Source organism: Anarhichas minor, unplaced genomic scaffold (assembly GCF_050575085.1).
Source record: "Anarhichas minor isolate MPS153535 unplaced genomic scaffold, ASM5057508v1 ptg000067l, whole genome shotgun sequence".
Taxonomy (NCBI): Eukaryota; Metazoa; Chordata; class Actinopteri; order Perciformes; family Anarhichadidae; genus Anarhichas; species Anarhichas minor.
Window position 1 is genome coordinate 4,599,981 of NW_027466513.1, and position 18,374 is coordinate 4,618,354.

Here is an 18,374-nt window from a genome sequence, read left to right on the forward strand (position 1 = left end):
GCGTCATAATCGTCCAGTTTTATTTGGTCTTCATCGGACGTCTTAAAGATGGTGGCCAAGTCAGTGTAGTTGTGAGGCGAGCTATTCGGATAAAAGATAATAATAATTCAAACAGCTTTATATGCAAAGTGATCCGTCAGAATACAAGTGATAGAAGCTGGAGTGCAGATATTCTGCCCCCCCCCCCCCCCCGCTGGCAGTGAGCTTCTTTCAGTTATTGTATTCTACCAGGACGGACAACGAGAGGTGCAGGAAAGTCACCTCAGACACCTCAACTCTGTCATGTATACAGCATATTAAATACTACTGAGCGCTTTCCCCGACAGCGACGGCCTCAATCTGCACTGCGAGAACCCGTTTGGCTCGAATGTAACAGACATTCATTTATATGATAAAAACTAAATCATACAAACAGTCGAGGACGTCTCCGTGTCTCAAACAAAGTATTGGACAAATTTAAACTCTGACCTGATGATGGCGCTGAATTAAAAGTTATGAGAATGTTGAAGAGTTCATTCTGTTGCCGTCATTACGCCTCATGTGCGATCAGATTAGTTTCTTAAATCTCATTTGAGCTCATTTCTCTGATCCACATCTTAAACTGTTACGTATGAACTTATTTCTTTTATGAGCACTTTAACCCTGCTGTTAATGTGCAGGCTCAGTGCTGCTCGATAGATCTGCTCACATGTGTTGTAGTTTACATGAGATTCTTTTTATTCTGTAAAGCACTTTGTGCTTAAACGTAAAAAGTGCTAAATAAATACAATTATTAAAAAGACCTTATTACGAGACGCGTGATGTTTCTGTTCATCTACGCACCGCTGTCATTCTCTATAATTACTTCTTATGATCCCGTCAACACATTCTGATGAAGAGAGAAGCCCACCTCCTGCAGAAGCTCTGAGCGTTGTGCCAGTTGTAGTGACCGTGTTTGTGAAAGTATTCTTTAACCACCACTGATCCCAGTCCACACACAGCACCGCAGAGGAGGAGGAAGCAGCTCTTCATCGTCATCGTCACAAATCTGTTGAACAAAGAGTATAAAACCTCAGGCAGATTAAACACTGAAGCAGATTTGTGAGTATTTGTGCTCATTTTTCACAAAAACATGATTCAGGAAGAGCTTAAACGACAGTAAACTTTGTGTCGCCGTGTTGTTACCGGTCCCGATGCTCGTCTCCTCGTGCTCAGTGAGAATGAGCCGGTGCTGCAGCTGAACATCTCACCGCTCTGAGTTCCACGTATCAGAGCAGTCATTTGACTATTTGACTAGCAGACACACTTAAAACAACTTTCTCCACAAACCATTTGACTGTTGGCAAATGAAGCAGAGATTTACCGACAGACCTGCAAATATATGGATATGGTTAGTGCAAGAGACGCAGAGACGCTGGAGAAAAAAGAAAGACAACTAAACTGCTGCGTCACGGTGTTTGGAGTCACATGACGTCTTTAATGTGAGGACGTCCTCAACAATCAGGATATCCTCAACCAAGACGTCGGGAAGTCTTAACGATAGTTAAAACAGTTCAAGCACTGTAAATAAAATGAAATAAAAACACTGAATATGTTTTTATGAACACAAAACACTAAATGAGACGATAACATAACATCCACCGGAGTGGTTAAAAGCACAAGAAGACGGAGTTTTACTCTGGATCGTCATCACGTTGAAACTTTTTATTTATTTATGTTTTAATCGTGCGTCTTCACAATCACCAGGTGAGGCCGGATAGATCTCAGCCAATATGAGCTCATTGCAGATGCATTGATATCGACGAATACGTCAGCCGGCAAATGACAACAAATTAAAGCACAAAAATGAATGTGTGTGTGTGTGTGGGGGGGGTATTGTAAACCGTGTGGCCATAGTTCTGTAGTTTCAAGACGCGTCATTAGAATCCATTGTTCTTTGGTACGATGTGCGTTTTAGACGCGTTTAGACGAAATATCCTCAACTTTTCAGCATCAGATAATGTCAAATGTCACACTTGACCAAGGCAGCCAATCAAATCAGGTAAGAGGCGGGCTTAACTACTTAACTACTTCCTTCCTGTTTTGATGCCAGTAGCTGCGGTAGGAACGGACAATAGCAGATAAAAAGGTTGACATCAGTTAATTCATTACGATGAACTTTATATCTATTGTTTGCCTCCTCAAACTTAGGACGTAGTTCTTGACATGTTTTAAGTGTTTATTTTTATAACCTTGGTTTTAAACAAAATATAAATGAATAAATAATATTCATCAATAACGGAGAACAAACTTTGGGCGCATAAAGTTTTATTACGCATTGATTTGAACTCTTTGATGCCTTTTTACACCTGCAATCACAGAGCGAATAAACTCTGAATTTCATCTGAAACAAGAAGAAAACAGTATTTAGTAAGAAATATCTTCACATGAAGCAACTCACTGAATACAGAGCACTGTAACTAAAACCTTCAGATTAAAACAGTTACTGAGGTTTACGTATTTTAAGCGTGTTGCTGGTGAAAATGTTTCATATTTACAAACGCAGCAGGAATCAACGCATCTGTAGTCTTTTGTTTACTTGAACTCATGAAGAATTACTAAATTAACTCCCTCAAATCAGGCTGAGAGCTCTTATTGACACATTACGTGTATGCTGACGGTGCAGGTTGTTGTGGTTCGTCTGGTTCATTTAAGAATAAATGTACTCGTGTTCACCTGGGCGGGACATGCTCCTCTCCAGCTGCGTGAAGGATTCCCCCGTCAGCGTGCCGATCTCGTCCTTCAGCCGGCGGTGGCCGTCCAGCGTCAGGTGCCAGAAACACGACTTCCTCTTGCCGTCTCTGCACAGCTGGTTGCAGGTCTTGCGGAAGCTGCTGTTGAAGCACAGGTTGTGTCGGATGGTGTTCTTCCAGCCATCTGGAGCCGTCTGGAAGAAGGGGAAGTGCTCTCTGGGGGATTGGATATATTCCCGATTATTACCCAGAGATTGGAGCTTTAATCTTCACAGAAACCTGTTGACTGTGTGTTTGACCAGACTGTCAACACTCTGACCTGGTGAAGTTGTAAATCTGCTGGACTTTGAGGCTCCCAGTGTGGCTGCTCTTGAGCGCCAAGGCGATGAGGATGCAGTAGTTCACAGGTGGACGAGGCCAGCATCCCGGCTTCAGGGTCTTACTGTCCTGGAAGCAGACAGAAATGAATTAAAAACCCATTTCACAGAGCACCCTGAGAAAGCATGCAAACTGCACACTTTAGCTTAAATTAACAGAAAAAAATATTCACTTCAAAGGATATTTAAGGATCTTTAAATATCCTTTAGATCTTATTTATAACATGGACTAAATAAGCAACAATCAAAGTTAAAGTTACTACAAAGAACTGTCATTTAGTGTTGATTTTGTCGTCCGGTGGACCGGTCTGCTAGAGGATCTGGGTCCGTCCACGGTGGACCGGTCTCTGTTAGAGGATCTGGGTCCGTCCACGGTGGACCGGTCTCTGCTTGAGGATCTGGGTCTGTCCACGGTGGACCGGTCTCTGCTGGAGGATCTGGGTCTGTCCACAGTGGACCGGTCTCTGCTGGAGGATCTGGGTCTGTCCACGGTGGACCGGTCTCTGCTGGAGGATCTGAGTCTGTCCACAGTGGACCGGTCTCTGCTGGAGGATCTGGGTCTGTCCACGGTGGACCGGTCTCTGCTGGAGGATCTGGGTCTGTCCACGGTGGACCAGTCTCTGCTGGAGGATCTGGGTCTGTCCACGGTGGACCGGTCTCTGCTGGAGTCTGAGCTGAAGGAGTTTCTGGTGAACCTGCATGATTTCATCTGGTTTCACCAGAATCCGACCCGGTGGCTCCGATGACGAGCATCAAGAATAACTCTATAGAAACAGACCATCTTCTCTCTGATGGTCTCTCTACTGATGGAGGTCTGATAGAGGATCAGGACTACACTGAGACTGGTTCAGGACTAGGTAAAGGTTCCTCACAGTAACTTTAAAGTTAAAGTTTAGTTTTAAGTGTAACTCTCAAAAAGATGAACTTCTTCATCAGATTTCATTGACAGAGTTGAAAACATCAAACCAGGAAGAAGAGAACAGATAAACAGGAAGATAACTTTGTGATATAATTTGGAAAATAGGTTTTTATAGCCTTTCAAAAACAGGTTCCCGACACCAAATAGAGTTCCCGACACCACACCGAAGTTCTCACCCGGAAATTCGGGGTTCTTCCCTTTCGTCTGTTCTTCGCTGGTCGACGACAGACATCTTCATTCTTGATCCCAGTCAAAGACATTCATAACACACAAAACACAAACTGTGAGTGCAATGCATCCTGGGTTAATATTAGTGGTATAATCCTGGAGTTTGTAAAAGCATGTTGTTACTTTACATTTTGAAAATGGAGATTAAATCCAGCTAAACTTTTTGAACTAGTATTAGACCCGGTATCATTATATGTGCTCTGTATTAGGAGCTTACATCTGAAGAAGAAACAACATAATGCATTACTATGGGAAGGCTTGCTTTGTGATTGGATGTCAGGCAGGTGACCTACTTCACCTCAACCAATGAGCCCAAAAAGCATCGCTGAGATCGCCCGCAAGAGGTCTCGGACCGAAGGTCTCGAAGTGAACCCCGAGCGCGATTTGATTGCAGTGACCGACCCAGTTGCAGGGAGAGAACCAAAACACAAGTAAACGACAGGTTAACACGAGTGGGAGAGGAATTAACTCGGGACTTCTGCTAGACGTGCAGAATATGTCTAAATAAACAAGACATTGATAAAGTCATCCGGGATAAACTAGAGGAGAAGGGACTGGTGTGCTCAGAAGATCGAGGCATCTTCTTACACAAATAGATCAGTGGAATAGTCTTCCACATAAACCAAACGGAGACCCATCCATAGAAAAATTACGGAAAGCCGAAAGGGACAATAAATGCGTCGATTTTCAAACATGCTTTTTTTCAGTGAATGAAGACAATTACAAAGCCCAAGTGTCCACCTCTTGCACTGACAGAGCCCAATAGCTATATCTACACTACGATGATTTAAAAGAGGTCGTTTTAAAAAGACAATGAAGGCAAGCAAGGGGATTAAATTATCAGGCAAAATACTCTTTTAATTCTCTGAACATCACAGATCACATCTTAACACTTGCAGACACTTCCATTGCTTTGGTCTGGCTTAACTCTTGACCGATTGGTTTCAGAACATTTGAGCTTACTGGCTTTATAAAAACAGAACAGTAAAAAAAACTGCTTTTAAAACGGCATAGAAAGCGTTGTTAAAGTCCCCAAGTAGAGCGGTAGAAAAGCAGAACTTTCTTGGTTGACAATGCAACTAAATGCTAAAACAATGCAATTAAAATGTCCATAAAAACATTTTTTTTAAAAAATATAAAATAGCTCTATAACGCTACAAGAGGTCTAACATTAAGGGGACCTTCAAGACAGGTTGCAATACTGTGAACGTGGCCCTGATGTCTGCAGAGAAGACTATACCATGTAGTCAGTGGAGCAGAGTGATTCTGATGTCTCCAGAGAAGACTGTACCATGTCGTCAGAAAACTGTACCATGTCGTCAGAAAACTGTACCATGTCGTCAGAAAACTGTACCATGTCGTCAGAAGACTGTACCATGTCGTCAGAAAACTGTACCATGTCGTCAGAAAACTGTACCATGTCGTCAGAAAACTGTACCATGTCGTCAGTAGAGCAGAGTGATGCTGATGTTTGCAGAAAAGACTGTACCATGTAGTCAGTGGAGGGTCTCTGGGTCTCTGCAGGGTTCAGCTGAGCCGTCTGGATTTCCTCATCAGGTTTGCTGACTTCCTGCTGATCTGGTGTGTTTTTTCTGGACGGGATCGGGCAGACGATGTTGGGATCCACCAGCAGCCACAGGCTTGGCGTCACAAAGGTGTCTGAAGGACGGGAGTGTATCCAAAGCAGACATTCAAGGTGCTGCAACAAGTAGATCCATGTAATTTGTTTGGCAATAAAAGACGGGGAAAGTGCCGTGACATTTGGGTTAAAAGCTCAGGAAAAAGCAAAAAAAAAGTGCACCTCGATTCGTCAAAATGAAAAATTTGATCGACCCAACTAGAACTACTACGTCATGGTTGTATGTCTCCACCAACCAGTACAGTTGCAGTTTATATCCATGTCTGTCCAAAATGTCATCACTTCAGCATTTTATCTTGTTAGACATTTGTATAAAATTGTCAACAAACAAAGAAATCGACAGTTTGATTTTGTGTGATTTCCCAAAATGTCAAACTATTAAGTAAAGTAAGCTAACTAGTAAATGAGACGACTAAACGTCCTCACTAGAACACTAGTCCTTTAGCTTAGTGGTGGCGACATGAAGTCATGTGACCGTGGTGGAGTTCCTTTATAGACTACAGTGTTTCCCCTACCATTATATTGGGAGCACCCCGCCCCCCCCTGCCCCCCCTTGAAGGTCGAGTTAATTTTGTTTAATTTTATTTTCTATATAGCGCCAGATCACAACAGAAGTCATTTAAGGTTTGCTTTTTATGCTACACTACGCTAACATAAAAGTAGAGTTCATTAGTTAAGATTATCTTGATGAACAAAACGTGTAAGAACCATAAACGTTTGTTTGTCAGAGAATATTTTCTGTAATAATCACAAAATCCACTGGTAGAATCCTATTGGCTGTTTGTGGAGGGAACCAGTGACGATAACTTCCTGTTGGACTACAAAAACACGCAATTCCTGCAGCATGAAAACAAGGTAAATCCTGGATCAGCTCACCTGAGGTTTCATCATAAAAAGTGGTTTCCTCTTTTCCTCTTGAGGCTCCGTCAGAAGGCCTCTGGACCAAGTATTGTTCGTCATCTGTCATCAGTGATAGATTGAAACACACACAACATTGTTCACTTTTAAATCAGTTGATTCCATCGGTAATCTGTGTTTTAACTTTAACATCAACTACATCCACAGTGGTTTTAATGGGAGTGAATAACAATCATCTTTTGACCTCCAGTGAAGCCAGAACAAAGAGCAACCAGTCACCGTGGTAGAACTGGTCGGTGGAAGTGGCCAGTTTCAGCTCCTTGTCCATGTCCCAGTCCGTCAGGCCCACAGTGCCGTGCAGGTGGGACAGTAGGCCTTTGGTTTTCAGATGGAAGGTCATCGTTGGATTCTCTCCGGTTGACTGAAAAGCAGCCTGATTGAACTCAATCACACCTAAAGAGTGTCATCCTGCAGCTGTGTTTGAATCAAATAAATCCGACTGAGTTTAAAACACTTAATGTGACAATTACTCTGAATTTGAACCAACTGGAGCAAAATTGCACCCGATTGATTAAATTAATTCACCTGCTGTGAACAATGTTTCCTCTTTTATTTAAAAACGCTATTAACAAGCTTTTAATCGCGATCACGATTTTGGCTGCCACGATTAAATGAGCATGATCGTCAGCGATATTGACGTTTAAAATACGTGCTCTGCTACATATCAAATCAAGCGCTTCCTCAACGAACAGTCAGCCGACCACCAGGGGGCGAACGAGTTGGGAGGTGTCATGCGCGCACCCTGCAGCGGCAGCCTCAAAGAAAGTTCTGTCTGCAGTCGAGTAGAAGAATAGAGACAGACAACAGAGCAGACGGTCACGGGTGTCGTGTGAAAGGTAAATCTAATGTCAGGAGCAGAAGGGGAGGAGCTAGCCCCTCAAAGGATCATCATCCATTGTCTGGAAGTTTTTTGGATTTAGGCCAAGTGATGTTAACCAAGAACAAATCATATGACAGAGTGCGTTAGAGTTGTGTCTGCGCCGCATAGCAATACAACTAACTTGTTCAACCACCTGAAAAATCACCACAAACCACAGTACGATGAATGCATTAAGGCCAAAACTAACGTTACCTCACTGAATCTCCGTCCATGTCCAACGTTAACCCAGAAACCCATAACAGCGACCCTGCACAGCGGGACAGCGTATCCATCCACCTCCCAAAGACACGCTGAAATAACGGATGCAATCGCATTTCATTTGGCCAAAGACATGTCCAATAAATACTGTGAGCAACAGACATATTTATTTTTAGTTAGCCCTTTATTTTGGGTAAACATTTTATTTATATTTTGCTTCAGGTGATCAGTACCATATACGTTGTATTTTGATGCAGAGGCGTGTACATTAGCTGGAATGTAGCACAACAATGGAAGTGGAAGCAGTGCTCTTGTTCATTTAAACGTGAAAGTGCAATAAAAAGATGTTGTCCCTAAAATTAATGAATAATCGTGATAAATAATCGTGATCTCAATATTGATCAAAATAATCGCGATTACGATTTTGGCCATAATCGTGCAGCCTACTGAGATGTAGTATAGTAAAATGTACTATATTTACCTCTGAGATATAGTACAGTAAAAGTACAATATTTACCTCTGAGATGTAGTGGAGTATAACCACCTCTATACCGCCCCTAGCGTCTGTGTCAGAGTGATATCTGGCCAATCCAAAGACGAAGATTATAACCGCCCATTTACTGTCAAAATTTAAAAAAAACTACTAGCAAGGAGCAGGTGAAAGACTCGCGAGCAGAATAGCAGTCCCTCACTAAGGGAGGAACCCTCGCGCTCAAAGCATGGTTTTCTGCTCACAGGCTGCAATTTAGCCTGCGCAAGCTGAGATATTCTGATTTTTAACTGGCTTGCTAAAGTAATATACATGCGCTGCTGTTTGATTTACACCGCTGGACCTCTACACAAGCGTGCTTCATATTCCCGCTTTTAATAACCGTCACGGTCTCTGAACATATGAGACATATACTGGTTTTAAACTGCCCGTGTGAAGAATTAACATATAAGAGTCGGTTCATACTTAGTTAAACGACATGTGTGAAATAACTTCTAACTCACGTAATTCTCCTACTCTTCCTTGTCTTTCTCTCAGGTGAATAAAAACTGTTCGGAATACACAAATGTGATTGGTTGAGCCGCATCACGTGAGGGAATTACAATGCATGCAATTGATCGGCGTTTTTCCGGGACCGCGAAACGAGTACCGTAAAGGCTGGAAAAGCTGTGCAGGTTAAAACAGAAACGCTCCGTCAAAAGATGAAAACATGGACGCCGGTTTCAGAATATTGAAGAAACAAAAAAAAAGGTTGTGAGGGAGGAAATAAATAAAACATATTTGTTAAAGGGATAGTTTAAGATTTGGGAAATACATCAACACTTGTTCACTTTCTTGAGTTAGATGAGAAGATAAATAATAAATAAATATAGTAATAATTCAGCTAACATGCGTCTCAGAATAACTCGTTATATCTGGTTTGGTTCTGGTACAGAAACAAGAAAAAAATAATTAAAAACCTTTTTGCCTCAGGATGAATTATATTTAATTTAGGGCCATCGGGGTCAAAATTTAAATTTGTCCAAAACTAATGACCTCACCTTTATTTTATGTTTAGTGCAAATGGAAACTTTTAGTATGCTAACATGCTAAACTAAGATGGTGAACAATAAACCTGCTAAACATCAGCATTGTCGCTGTTAGCATTCTGACATTAGCATTAGCTAAGAGCCCCACTGAACACAGCCTCATTTAACATTCACAACACACAGTTTCTGAAACACCATCAGAGACATGTCGTCATATTTGTTTGTACTTTTTGCAATATGTTTTACCCGATATAAGTGTTCCGCTCACTCTTTCCTATCAACAATCAATTAATAAACCTCACTCTGACGTCTTACTCGTGTGGTGTATGTAGCAAGGCGGATAAAACATGAGTATTGACTTCAGTATTTGTTGTTATTTGATAACTGACACTAATAAATAAAACTATTTGTTTAGAGGAAAGTGAAAGTAGACATCTGACCCACTTGGCCGGTCAGAAGAATCCACGTTGAACTCTTTCCTCCTGAAGCATCTTTGACTTTCATCGGTCACAAACACATCAAACTTTTTAAATTCTTCCAGACCTGCATTAGTGCAGTTTAGTCTTATTTATTTTTTTCATCACATTTACAGAACACATTCCACAAGTAAGAAACAGATCAAAACAGAAACAGATCAATTCTTCTTTTTTTTTTTTACAGCATGAGTAAAACAAAATCATAGAGTCATATCTTTAAATATCTATATATCTTTGTATAGTTTAAACATTAAGTCGGTCGTATACTCATTCCAGCACGTTCATTTACACAAACTCAGGGACGGGGAGCTGCTGCTTTTATTAATATCCAACAACGATCTAGTTAAGACAGCAAATCAGGTGGGGGCTCACTTCACTCGCTAGTTTTTTGTCTATTTATTTTGGGGACCACAGTAATGACCAGACATGCTGACAAAAAGGAGCACTAAAACAGAAATAAATACAGGTTATACAGAAGCTGGTGGAGACTGAAGATGAGCAGCGGAATGTTGTCATGCGGTCGTGTTAAGTTTCTGATTTGGGGCGTTTCTTTTTACTGATTTTGGTCCAAAAAAAAACATAAGAGCACGCTGCAGCTTTACGTGTTGCAGAAAGATGGTAGTTTGTTTGCTGCGCTGGGAGTAAATTGCAAATTCTTCTTCTTGTGTTTTGTCAGCCAACGTGTCGAGTAAACACGGCGAGCGTCAGAGTTTAGACAATCACAGGTGAGCGTTTGGAAGTCAAATGAGTCGCCTTCTGATTAAAACAAGCAGCAACCACCTCTGTGTTGGACTGAACTCATCTCGACTCTTTTTCCAGCTTAAAAACTCCGTATTTAAGTTGATTATATGTTTTGCTTTGTAAACAATAACGAGCCTGAATGGAACTCACGTCGCAGCAGGAAATTCGGGGGCTAACAAAAAACCCTAATTTACACCTGCGAGTGAAGAATGCTGATGATTTAGCATGAAACCGTCACAATGTTTAACATCGAGGCGAGACTGGAGACACAGCTCAAGACATGAATGAAATGTCGGGAGGAAGAAGAGGAGGAGGAAGAGGAGGCTCAAAAGATGGGGATGTAGTTGTCGATCTTGGCGCGGTGCCGCTGGGCGATGCACTCGGCGATCCACACGATGTTCCTGCACTCCTGCTCCTTCAGCTTGACGTAGGCGTAGAAGACGCTGAAGTGGAACTGGTTGAGGAAGGCCAGCTTGTTCAGCTTCACCTGTGAGGAGGAAGAGGAGGGAGGAGGAGGATGAGTGTGCAAACACGACAAAGCTGCACTCCTAACGTCAGACTACATTAACTTATTGCAGATTATGGACTCTCTAAATACAAAGCAACAATATCACAAACAAACAAGTTAAATACTGTTGAAACCTGAAGTGAGACTGTGATCATTACAAGAGAAACAACAGTGTGCATCGGATATATGAATGCCTTCCCTGGAGCTCCTTAAATCTATCTTTCAATGATGAATTGAACTCTGACTTTGTCTCCTTCATGTCTCTAGCTTTGTGTAGAGAGCAAAGGAAAGAGAGCAAAGTTTAACCCTCCGTTCATTCTCCTCATCACGAGGAGAAACAAACACTGCTGTGAGATCAGTTATATCGACATTTTAAGCCTGAAGTACCAGGATGTTCTACTGCATCCGGTCCCATTTTACAGCACACTTTTCTGGCTATTCTGACCCACAATCCTTTGCACAGCAGATATATCTATATATATATATATCTATATATATATATAGATATATATATATATATATATATATATATATATCTATATATATATATATATATATATCTATATATATATATAGATATATATATATAGATATATATATATATAGATATATATATAGAGATATATATATATATATATATATATATAGAGATATATATATATAGAGATATATATATATAGAGATATATATATATATATATATATCTCTATATATATATATATCTCTATATATATATATAGAGATATATATATATATATATATATATATATATATATATATCTATATATCTATATATATATATATATATATATATATATATCTATATATATCTATATATATCTATATATATCTATATATATATATATATATATATATATATATATATATATATATATATATATATATATATATATATATATATATATATATATATATATATATATATATATATATATATATATATCTAGATAGATCTATAGATCTATAGATCGATAGATAGAGAGAACATCCTGGTACTTCAGGCATGCTGCGTTTGACGTACTATGTATGAGGACATCCTAAGTCTTTTTGTGGCTAGGATGTGTGTTGATACGCACAGCTACAGTGGGCGAGGACAGAGAAGGTTACAAAGCAACACAAACGTTGCATATTCAAGGACAGTCCGTTAACACAAACAGCTGCTAACGTGGAATTAAACTTGATCACACAACACACTAAGTGATGCTTTTGGAAACGTTTCCAGAGGAAACTGAAGCTATGAAGCAGCCGTGTTCATCAGGTGTAAGAGTGTGTGTCACCTCGTGCTCAAAGAAACGGTCCTCCAGTGTTTTGTCGCCCGGGTTGCTGCCGGCTCCTTCAAACAGCAGCTTGTACTCCTGAAGAACACGAGACAAGGTTCAGACACATTGACAGTGATGGTGATGGTGATCAGTACCGAGACAGACTTTAAAAACTCCACATAAACATCTGAGAACTTACTGGATAGAAATCAGCGACGATCTTGACCTGATCGTAGTCATCCGCCCGGGCCAGCTGAGCAAGGCCTTCTGGGTAAAGCTTGCCGCAGTGGGGGAAGAGCTTGGCTCGGTCCTCCTTGGACAGCTCGGTGCCAAACGAGTTGATGGTGATGATGAAGGCTCTCCTGTCGGCCTCGAACTGCAGCGGAGACGGCAAGGTGAGCGGAGGAAGTACAAGAGACCGACTTCCACCCGCAGACAGGAACACTGAGCGTGTTCATACGATGTTAATTATTTACTGTTTAACCCACCGTAAGAGTTCTGACGGATTTATGCCCAGTTAAAAGAAATTCTGTAAAAAACATTAAGTTGTGAGCGCCTCAGTGAAACTATGAAGTCATGATTGATTCATCTGAGACCAACAGTCATGTGACAACAAACCAGAGAAACTTTGACTGAACTACAGGAAGTGAACACAGAGCAGAGAGGAGAGGAGAGGAGAGGAGAGAAGAGTTTGTTGTTTGTTTCTATGATTGATGTCATCATAACTGTGTTATTCTGCACTGAAGACATGTTCTCGTTCTCTCTACTTCTAGTCATGATGGTTCTGTAGAGGAGCAGGACTTTATGTTACAGTGAAGATCAAGACCACGGAGAGGAACATGTGACGGGAAACTGCTTGGGGTTCCCGTTTAGAGCTTTGAGGGGTGTACCTACAGATCTGCTCCGTAGCTTCTATGAATTTCACAGATTGTGAATCGTCCACCAGCTGAGTGCGTTTACCTGCATTGTGTTTTAAACAGAGACTCACCTCCAGAATAGGACACATGGTGTCAGCCGTGGTTCCTCCGAGGTTGGAGCAGAACTTGTAGAAACCCTCCAGGTAAGCCTGAGAGGAGACGGTTCAAATGTTCATTTAGTCAAACAATAAATACACAAATTCACTGCAGCTCTTTAAAATGTATTATCAAAGTAGAACATAAAATGTATTTCAATGTATGTTGTCTCACAATTTATATAACTGTCAATGAATGAATCTTGTATTATGTATAGATGTCTTATAATCTTAATCTTCTGCCTATCGTCTTAGTTTCTCTTCATTAAATGTATCCTGTTTCTTCTCTTGCCCATTAATCATTAATATGATCATAACTATAAAATGCTTTACCTTGTAAAGTGTGTTACGAATTATTTCAATGTTCATCTCGTCCAAGTCCTGTTCAGATATGCAGTCCTGGAAGAACGCAGCTGAGAAGAAAAGAAAGTCAAAACTTAAAGCTTTGGCGCCAGCTGCTGTTCTGCAGGAGATATTACCAGATATCAATATTTCAGTGTTCACACACACCAGACTCCATTCACATAAACAGCAATTCTACCTGGCAACACACCGGAGTACACATACGATACAAACCCACTTCAAAAAATCTGTTATTTCCAAACTCAGCACAGCTAACGCTGACTCAGCAAGCGCTAACCGTCACATTATTCATAACCGTATTATCATAACCATATGCTTTTTGCTAACGACAGAGTACACACCCAGGGGCGTGTCCACCAGGATGGCGTTGTAGAGCTCGGCGGGGGTCTGGGCGATGTTGACCGCCTCCATCTGCTCGAAGCTGCCCAGTGGATGACACTTGGGCACCAGCTCGGAGATGGCCCGCTGGTGGAGGGTGCCGGTGATCAGCAGGATGACGTTATCGATCATATAGCTGTACCTGAACACACAACGTGGGAGGAGAAAAAAAAAAGAGAAGCCACGTTCATCTCGGTGGTATTTATCTGGTAGCAGATTCTCCATAAACGGCTGTCAAGTCTGGAACTTTACCAACAGAAATACAGATATAAAGTCCTTCACACAGAGGTTTGGTGCTGGATGAAAGCAAAGCAGAGCTGAACCCATTCGTCCACAAGTTGTACTGTAAACCAAGGAGTATTGGTGTATATGTATTTCTGTATTGTGGTATGTTTGTTGTGTATTTTTATTGTATTTCAACATTTGTAGTGTATTGTTGTTTTATGATACAGAAGGCTGTATATCTGATTTACACTTTACATGGACACAAGTTAGAAATCAGCAACAGCTATAAACTCTGTTTATAATGTCCATTAAATTCAATATTTAAAATGATCAGATAGGGTTATAAATAGCTCATACAATATAGTGTACTTTACTACCAACTGTTTAAGCTTAAATAAACATTTGGCATTTACAGCCAGTCCATTTTAGTACAGAAATAAAACAGACAACCCACCAAGACATCTAAAGCCTTCAAATATGAAAGATGTACGAACCCTAAAACCTTAGTGTGTGAAAAATATGACTAAATGTGCTAAAATGATTTTAATACAGCCCATTTATTCATAGTTCAGTCAGTGAAGGGCCCCGAGTTTATCATAACTTAATTCACAATAAGGAATACTTAAAGTAACGTTGTCTTGAGTCCTTATTTTAACCTTAAATGAATTATAACAACCCTCAACCCTTCTATCAAATCTGTACCCTGAACAGTTAGCTGACATTTATATTACAATGTGAGGTTTTAACCTACTAAGAACATTTAGTCACCTTTATTTCAGCGTCATTGTAACGGATTTAGAGACAGGGACCACTTTGTCCCTGCTGGTGCATTCAAGGACAACAGCATTTGAATGGTGTTTGTTTGCTTTATTTCCCCCCCCCAACGTCAGAACTCATCAACGGATTGCTTTACAGCATCAGTACACAGATGTCAGAGCACACTTGAATGCACCATTGAGTTTCTAAAGCAGCAGGTGTAGTACCACAAGACAACACAAAGATGAGAACAGTGACTGAATAATCATTCTTATGAAAACCAACTGGGAAATGAATGTGTTTTATAAAATAACATAATAGTCAGTAATGATTTGCACTTTATTGACGCTTTATTCAAAGACAGTCAAAGGTTGTTGTGTGGAAAACTCTCAGGATGAATTTTAGGGAAATGTATTTAAAGTGTAAGACATTAGTTTTATGATGTAATGGTGCGGTCTTAAAGATGATAACACCTACACATGCAAACATCACTGACAAGCAGCTTACAACCCAACCGAATATTTTAAAATCTATTTACTGCAACTTAGCTACGTAAGAGAATGTTAACTTGTAATGTTATAGTTCAATAAGTTGTTTTAACACGACGGCTTTTTGCTTACGTGATGAAGTCCATGAAGCTGGCCAGCGGCTCGTACGACTGGTTCCTCATGTGGCGAAACTCCACCACCATCTTCTCCTTCAGCTTGTCGTCGATGACGGACACGGTGAGAGGAGACGCCTCGTTGGCCAGGAAGCTGCCATAGTCTGTGCTCTGCAGGTGGAGCTTCAGATCTGCATGAGAGACGCACGCCGATCAGAACAGTGCGGGAGGAACCTAAAACCAAGCTGCAAGACGAGCAGTGAATCCTGGAACGTTCCTAATCATCAACAAACTCTGGTGTCTCACAACATGACTCAGCAGAACCATGCCACTATATCGACAGCTGATTTCATACAAATGATGCACACTTTATATTGCTGCTGACATTCTCCAAAGCATTGCAATCTTTTGAAGGATGATTTTAATCTCTTTCCACCGGATTTTTGACGTCCACTTCTATGCACAGCAGTCCATTTCACTGCTAACACCACGGTTAGCCTGGTGAGGACATGACAGACACGCGCTAGCTCCAAGTCTACTTCATTCTCATTTTAAAACGCTAACTTCTTTGCTACCGTTTACCGTCTAGAAACCACACTGGGGCCGAGCCAGCGTTTTAGAGGCGCTATAACAGAGACAGTTCAAACTAAAACGGCTTCAGCAGCTCTATTCAAAACTCCAGGGTTATGTTTTAGTCCAAGCAGAAACAGAGACCGCTGAAAACGCTTCTTGATTGTTTATATCGGTTTTGCAGCGTCCAACATCATCAGCCTCAACTACAAGTCGTTCATTTCAACATCGATAACAAATTATGAGTATTGATGACTTTGTTGTCTATGCGAGCAGCTGTTAAAATAAGACAAAGATCAGAGACCTCGTCAGCTTTCCTCATGAGTTTGAGTTGTTTTCCTCTAACCTCCAGGCAGCCAATGCTTTTAAATTCACCACGATATGAGATGCAATGTGTAGACTTGTCAGTGCATGAAATGCACAAACTGTCACAGTGAACATTATTGTTTTGTGGTACAGCATAATGTTTGTATGAATCTGCACGATAACCGTAACAATACTATAAATACCTGCAGAACATATGACTGCTGAACTCTTGAGCTCATCACATGGCTCTTTACTGGCACCACTCTGGTCCACTTTACCTTTATACTTCCTCTACTTCCTGTTTACACCGGCACACACTGCTGTTCACAGATCTACTTTATCCAGTCTGTAGTACAGTTTATTCATTATCACTACTGTACACCACTTTACCACAGTATTACAGTTGACATTTCATGTTTTTTAAAAGTGCTTTAACAACGAAGCAGCAAAAACAAGACAGTAATAACAATAACAGAAAGCTCAGTGAGACAGTCAATACAAATAAACTAATATATATATATATATATATATATATTAATGACCATAATAAACTGCGCTGGGTGTCAGTGCTATACAGCTAGCTGAAGCTAATGTTACATACTATTTGGTAACAAACTGCAGTATTTAACGTAATTGTGAAAATCTCTTCCTACGTTGATTTCACTTCCTCTGAAAAAAGCCCACGAATGCATTTAGCTTATGTTAGCATTACGTTAGCTACCTAGCTAGCTGGGATTTAGAGGATATCAAGCTTTAAAAAACAGATCTCGTGTACTATTTAACATTTAGTCACTTACTGTCGATGTGAAGCTTAATGACTAGCACTTAGTGACAATAATACCAAGTAGAATGTTGATTAATGTGTGATTATAAGCAGCTAACTAGCTCTCAGACTGACAGCTAACGGTTAGCTTGAATTAGCCCTGAGCAGGCTAGCTGTTAGCCGTTAGCTAACATCTGTTTTTAACTCACCTTCCAGAGTCTCACACTGAACGAGGTTTAAATAATCCGCCTGGGACAATATTCCCGCTTTGAACCCTCTGACCAGCCCCTCCAGGTAGCCGTTATCAACGTTGAAGTATAGCTCGGAGAAAGGCATCCTGGCTGACCTCAGATCCGTCTCTGCTACTAGAACCGTCCGTCCGGCTGTTTAGCGTTAGCATCAGCTGACTGTTAGTATCAGCTGACTGAACCACGTGACCACCATCTGACCTGTCATTTGCTCGTGTGCGCGCGCGTGCACGTGTATGTACGTGTCTGGGCGTTTGAGCACAGTTATTAGCTTTTTAGCCACTTCTGTTTCTTATTACTAGGACACACACGTGTATATATATATATATATATATATATATATATATATATATATATATATATATAACATATAACATGTTTATATAACATATATATAAACATGTTTATTACTGTAGGTACACCTAGCTTGATTTAATGTAGTCTAATACAACAGTCCTGCAATAAATCCTTCCTTCATGAAGGTTTTAATGTGCAGATTTTGCTGTTGAATTGTTTTTTATTAAACTAAAAGATGTCTAGTATGTTTTCTTCCCCATTTCTATCAATGACTAATATAGACAATGTGTTCTGCGTCTACAAAGTTCATTGTTTAGCCAATTTAAGGCTACGACTTGGTTAAGGTTGAGTCAGGGCTAAAACTTTATACAGATAACTGTAACTTTATAAGCAACAATCAAAGTTAAAGTTTTGGGGAAAAGAAACACCTTTAGTTACCTGAGGATTGTGTGGGTGTGGTTT

General features: G+C 40.5%; 2 protein-coding genes across 2 annotated transcripts; both read right to left on the reverse strand.

Annotated features, from left to right (window-relative positions):
* Positions 1 to 2,333: 2,333 nt before the first annotated feature.
* foxr1 (forkhead box R1) lies at positions 2,334 to 7,289 on the reverse strand. Its single transcript, XM_076078517.1, has 7 exons — positions 7,012 to 7,289; positions 6,751 to 6,834; positions 5,768 to 5,894; positions 4,184 to 4,256; positions 3,031 to 3,158; positions 2,695 to 2,927; positions 2,334 to 2,362 (listed from the first exon to the last, which is right to left on the reverse strand). The coding sequence occupies exons 1-7, from the start codon at positions 7,130 to 7,132 to the stop codon at positions 2,334 to 2,336; spliced, it is 795 nt and encodes a 264-aa protein (XP_075934632.1). The 5' UTR covers positions 7,133 to 7,289.
* A 2,623-nt stretch (positions 7,290 to 9,912) lies between these two features.
* On the reverse strand, positions 9,913 to 17,774 carry LOC142934109 (V-type proton ATPase subunit d 1). Its single transcript, XM_076078513.1, has 8 exons — positions 17,577 to 17,774; positions 15,748 to 15,919; positions 14,110 to 14,288; positions 13,739 to 13,818; positions 13,382 to 13,459; positions 12,593 to 12,769; positions 12,412 to 12,489; positions 9,913 to 11,092 (listed from the first exon to the last, which is right to left on the reverse strand). The coding sequence occupies exons 1-8, from the start codon at positions 17,701 to 17,703 to the stop codon at positions 10,931 to 10,933; spliced, it is 1,053 nt and encodes a 350-aa protein (XP_075934628.1). The 5' UTR covers positions 17,704 to 17,774; the 3' UTR covers positions 9,913 to 10,930.
* Between the last annotated feature and the right edge of the window lie 600 nt (positions 17,775 to 18,374).

Excerpts from the sequence above, each read along its gene's own strand:
- foxr1 (XM_076078517.1), bottom strand. The coding sequence starts at position 7,132 with ATGACCTTCCATCTGAAAACCAAAGGCCTACTGTCCCACCTGCACGGC. Across the intron at positions 2,928-3,030 it reads CAGATTTACAACTTCACCAG|AGAGCACTTCCCCTTCTTCC; the intron begins GTCAGAGTGTTG and ends CCAATCCCCCAG. Across the intron at positions 2,363-2,694 it reads GAGGAGCATGTCCCGCCCAG|ATGAAATTCAGAGTTTATTC; the intron begins GTGAACACGAGT and ends TTCTTGTTTCAG.
- LOC142934109 (XM_076078513.1), bottom strand. The coding sequence starts at position 17,703 with ATGCCTTTCTCCGAGCTATACTTCAACGTTGATAACGGCTACCTGGAG. Across the intron at positions 13,819-14,109 it reads CCTGGTGGACACGCCCCTGG|CTGCGTTCTTCCAGGACTGC; the intron begins GTGTGTACTCTG and ends TTTTCTTCTCAG. Across the intron at positions 12,490-12,592 it reads TCGTCGCTGATTTCTATCCA|GAGTACAAGCTGCTGTTTGA; the intron begins GTAAGTTCTCAG and ends CGTGTTCTTCAG.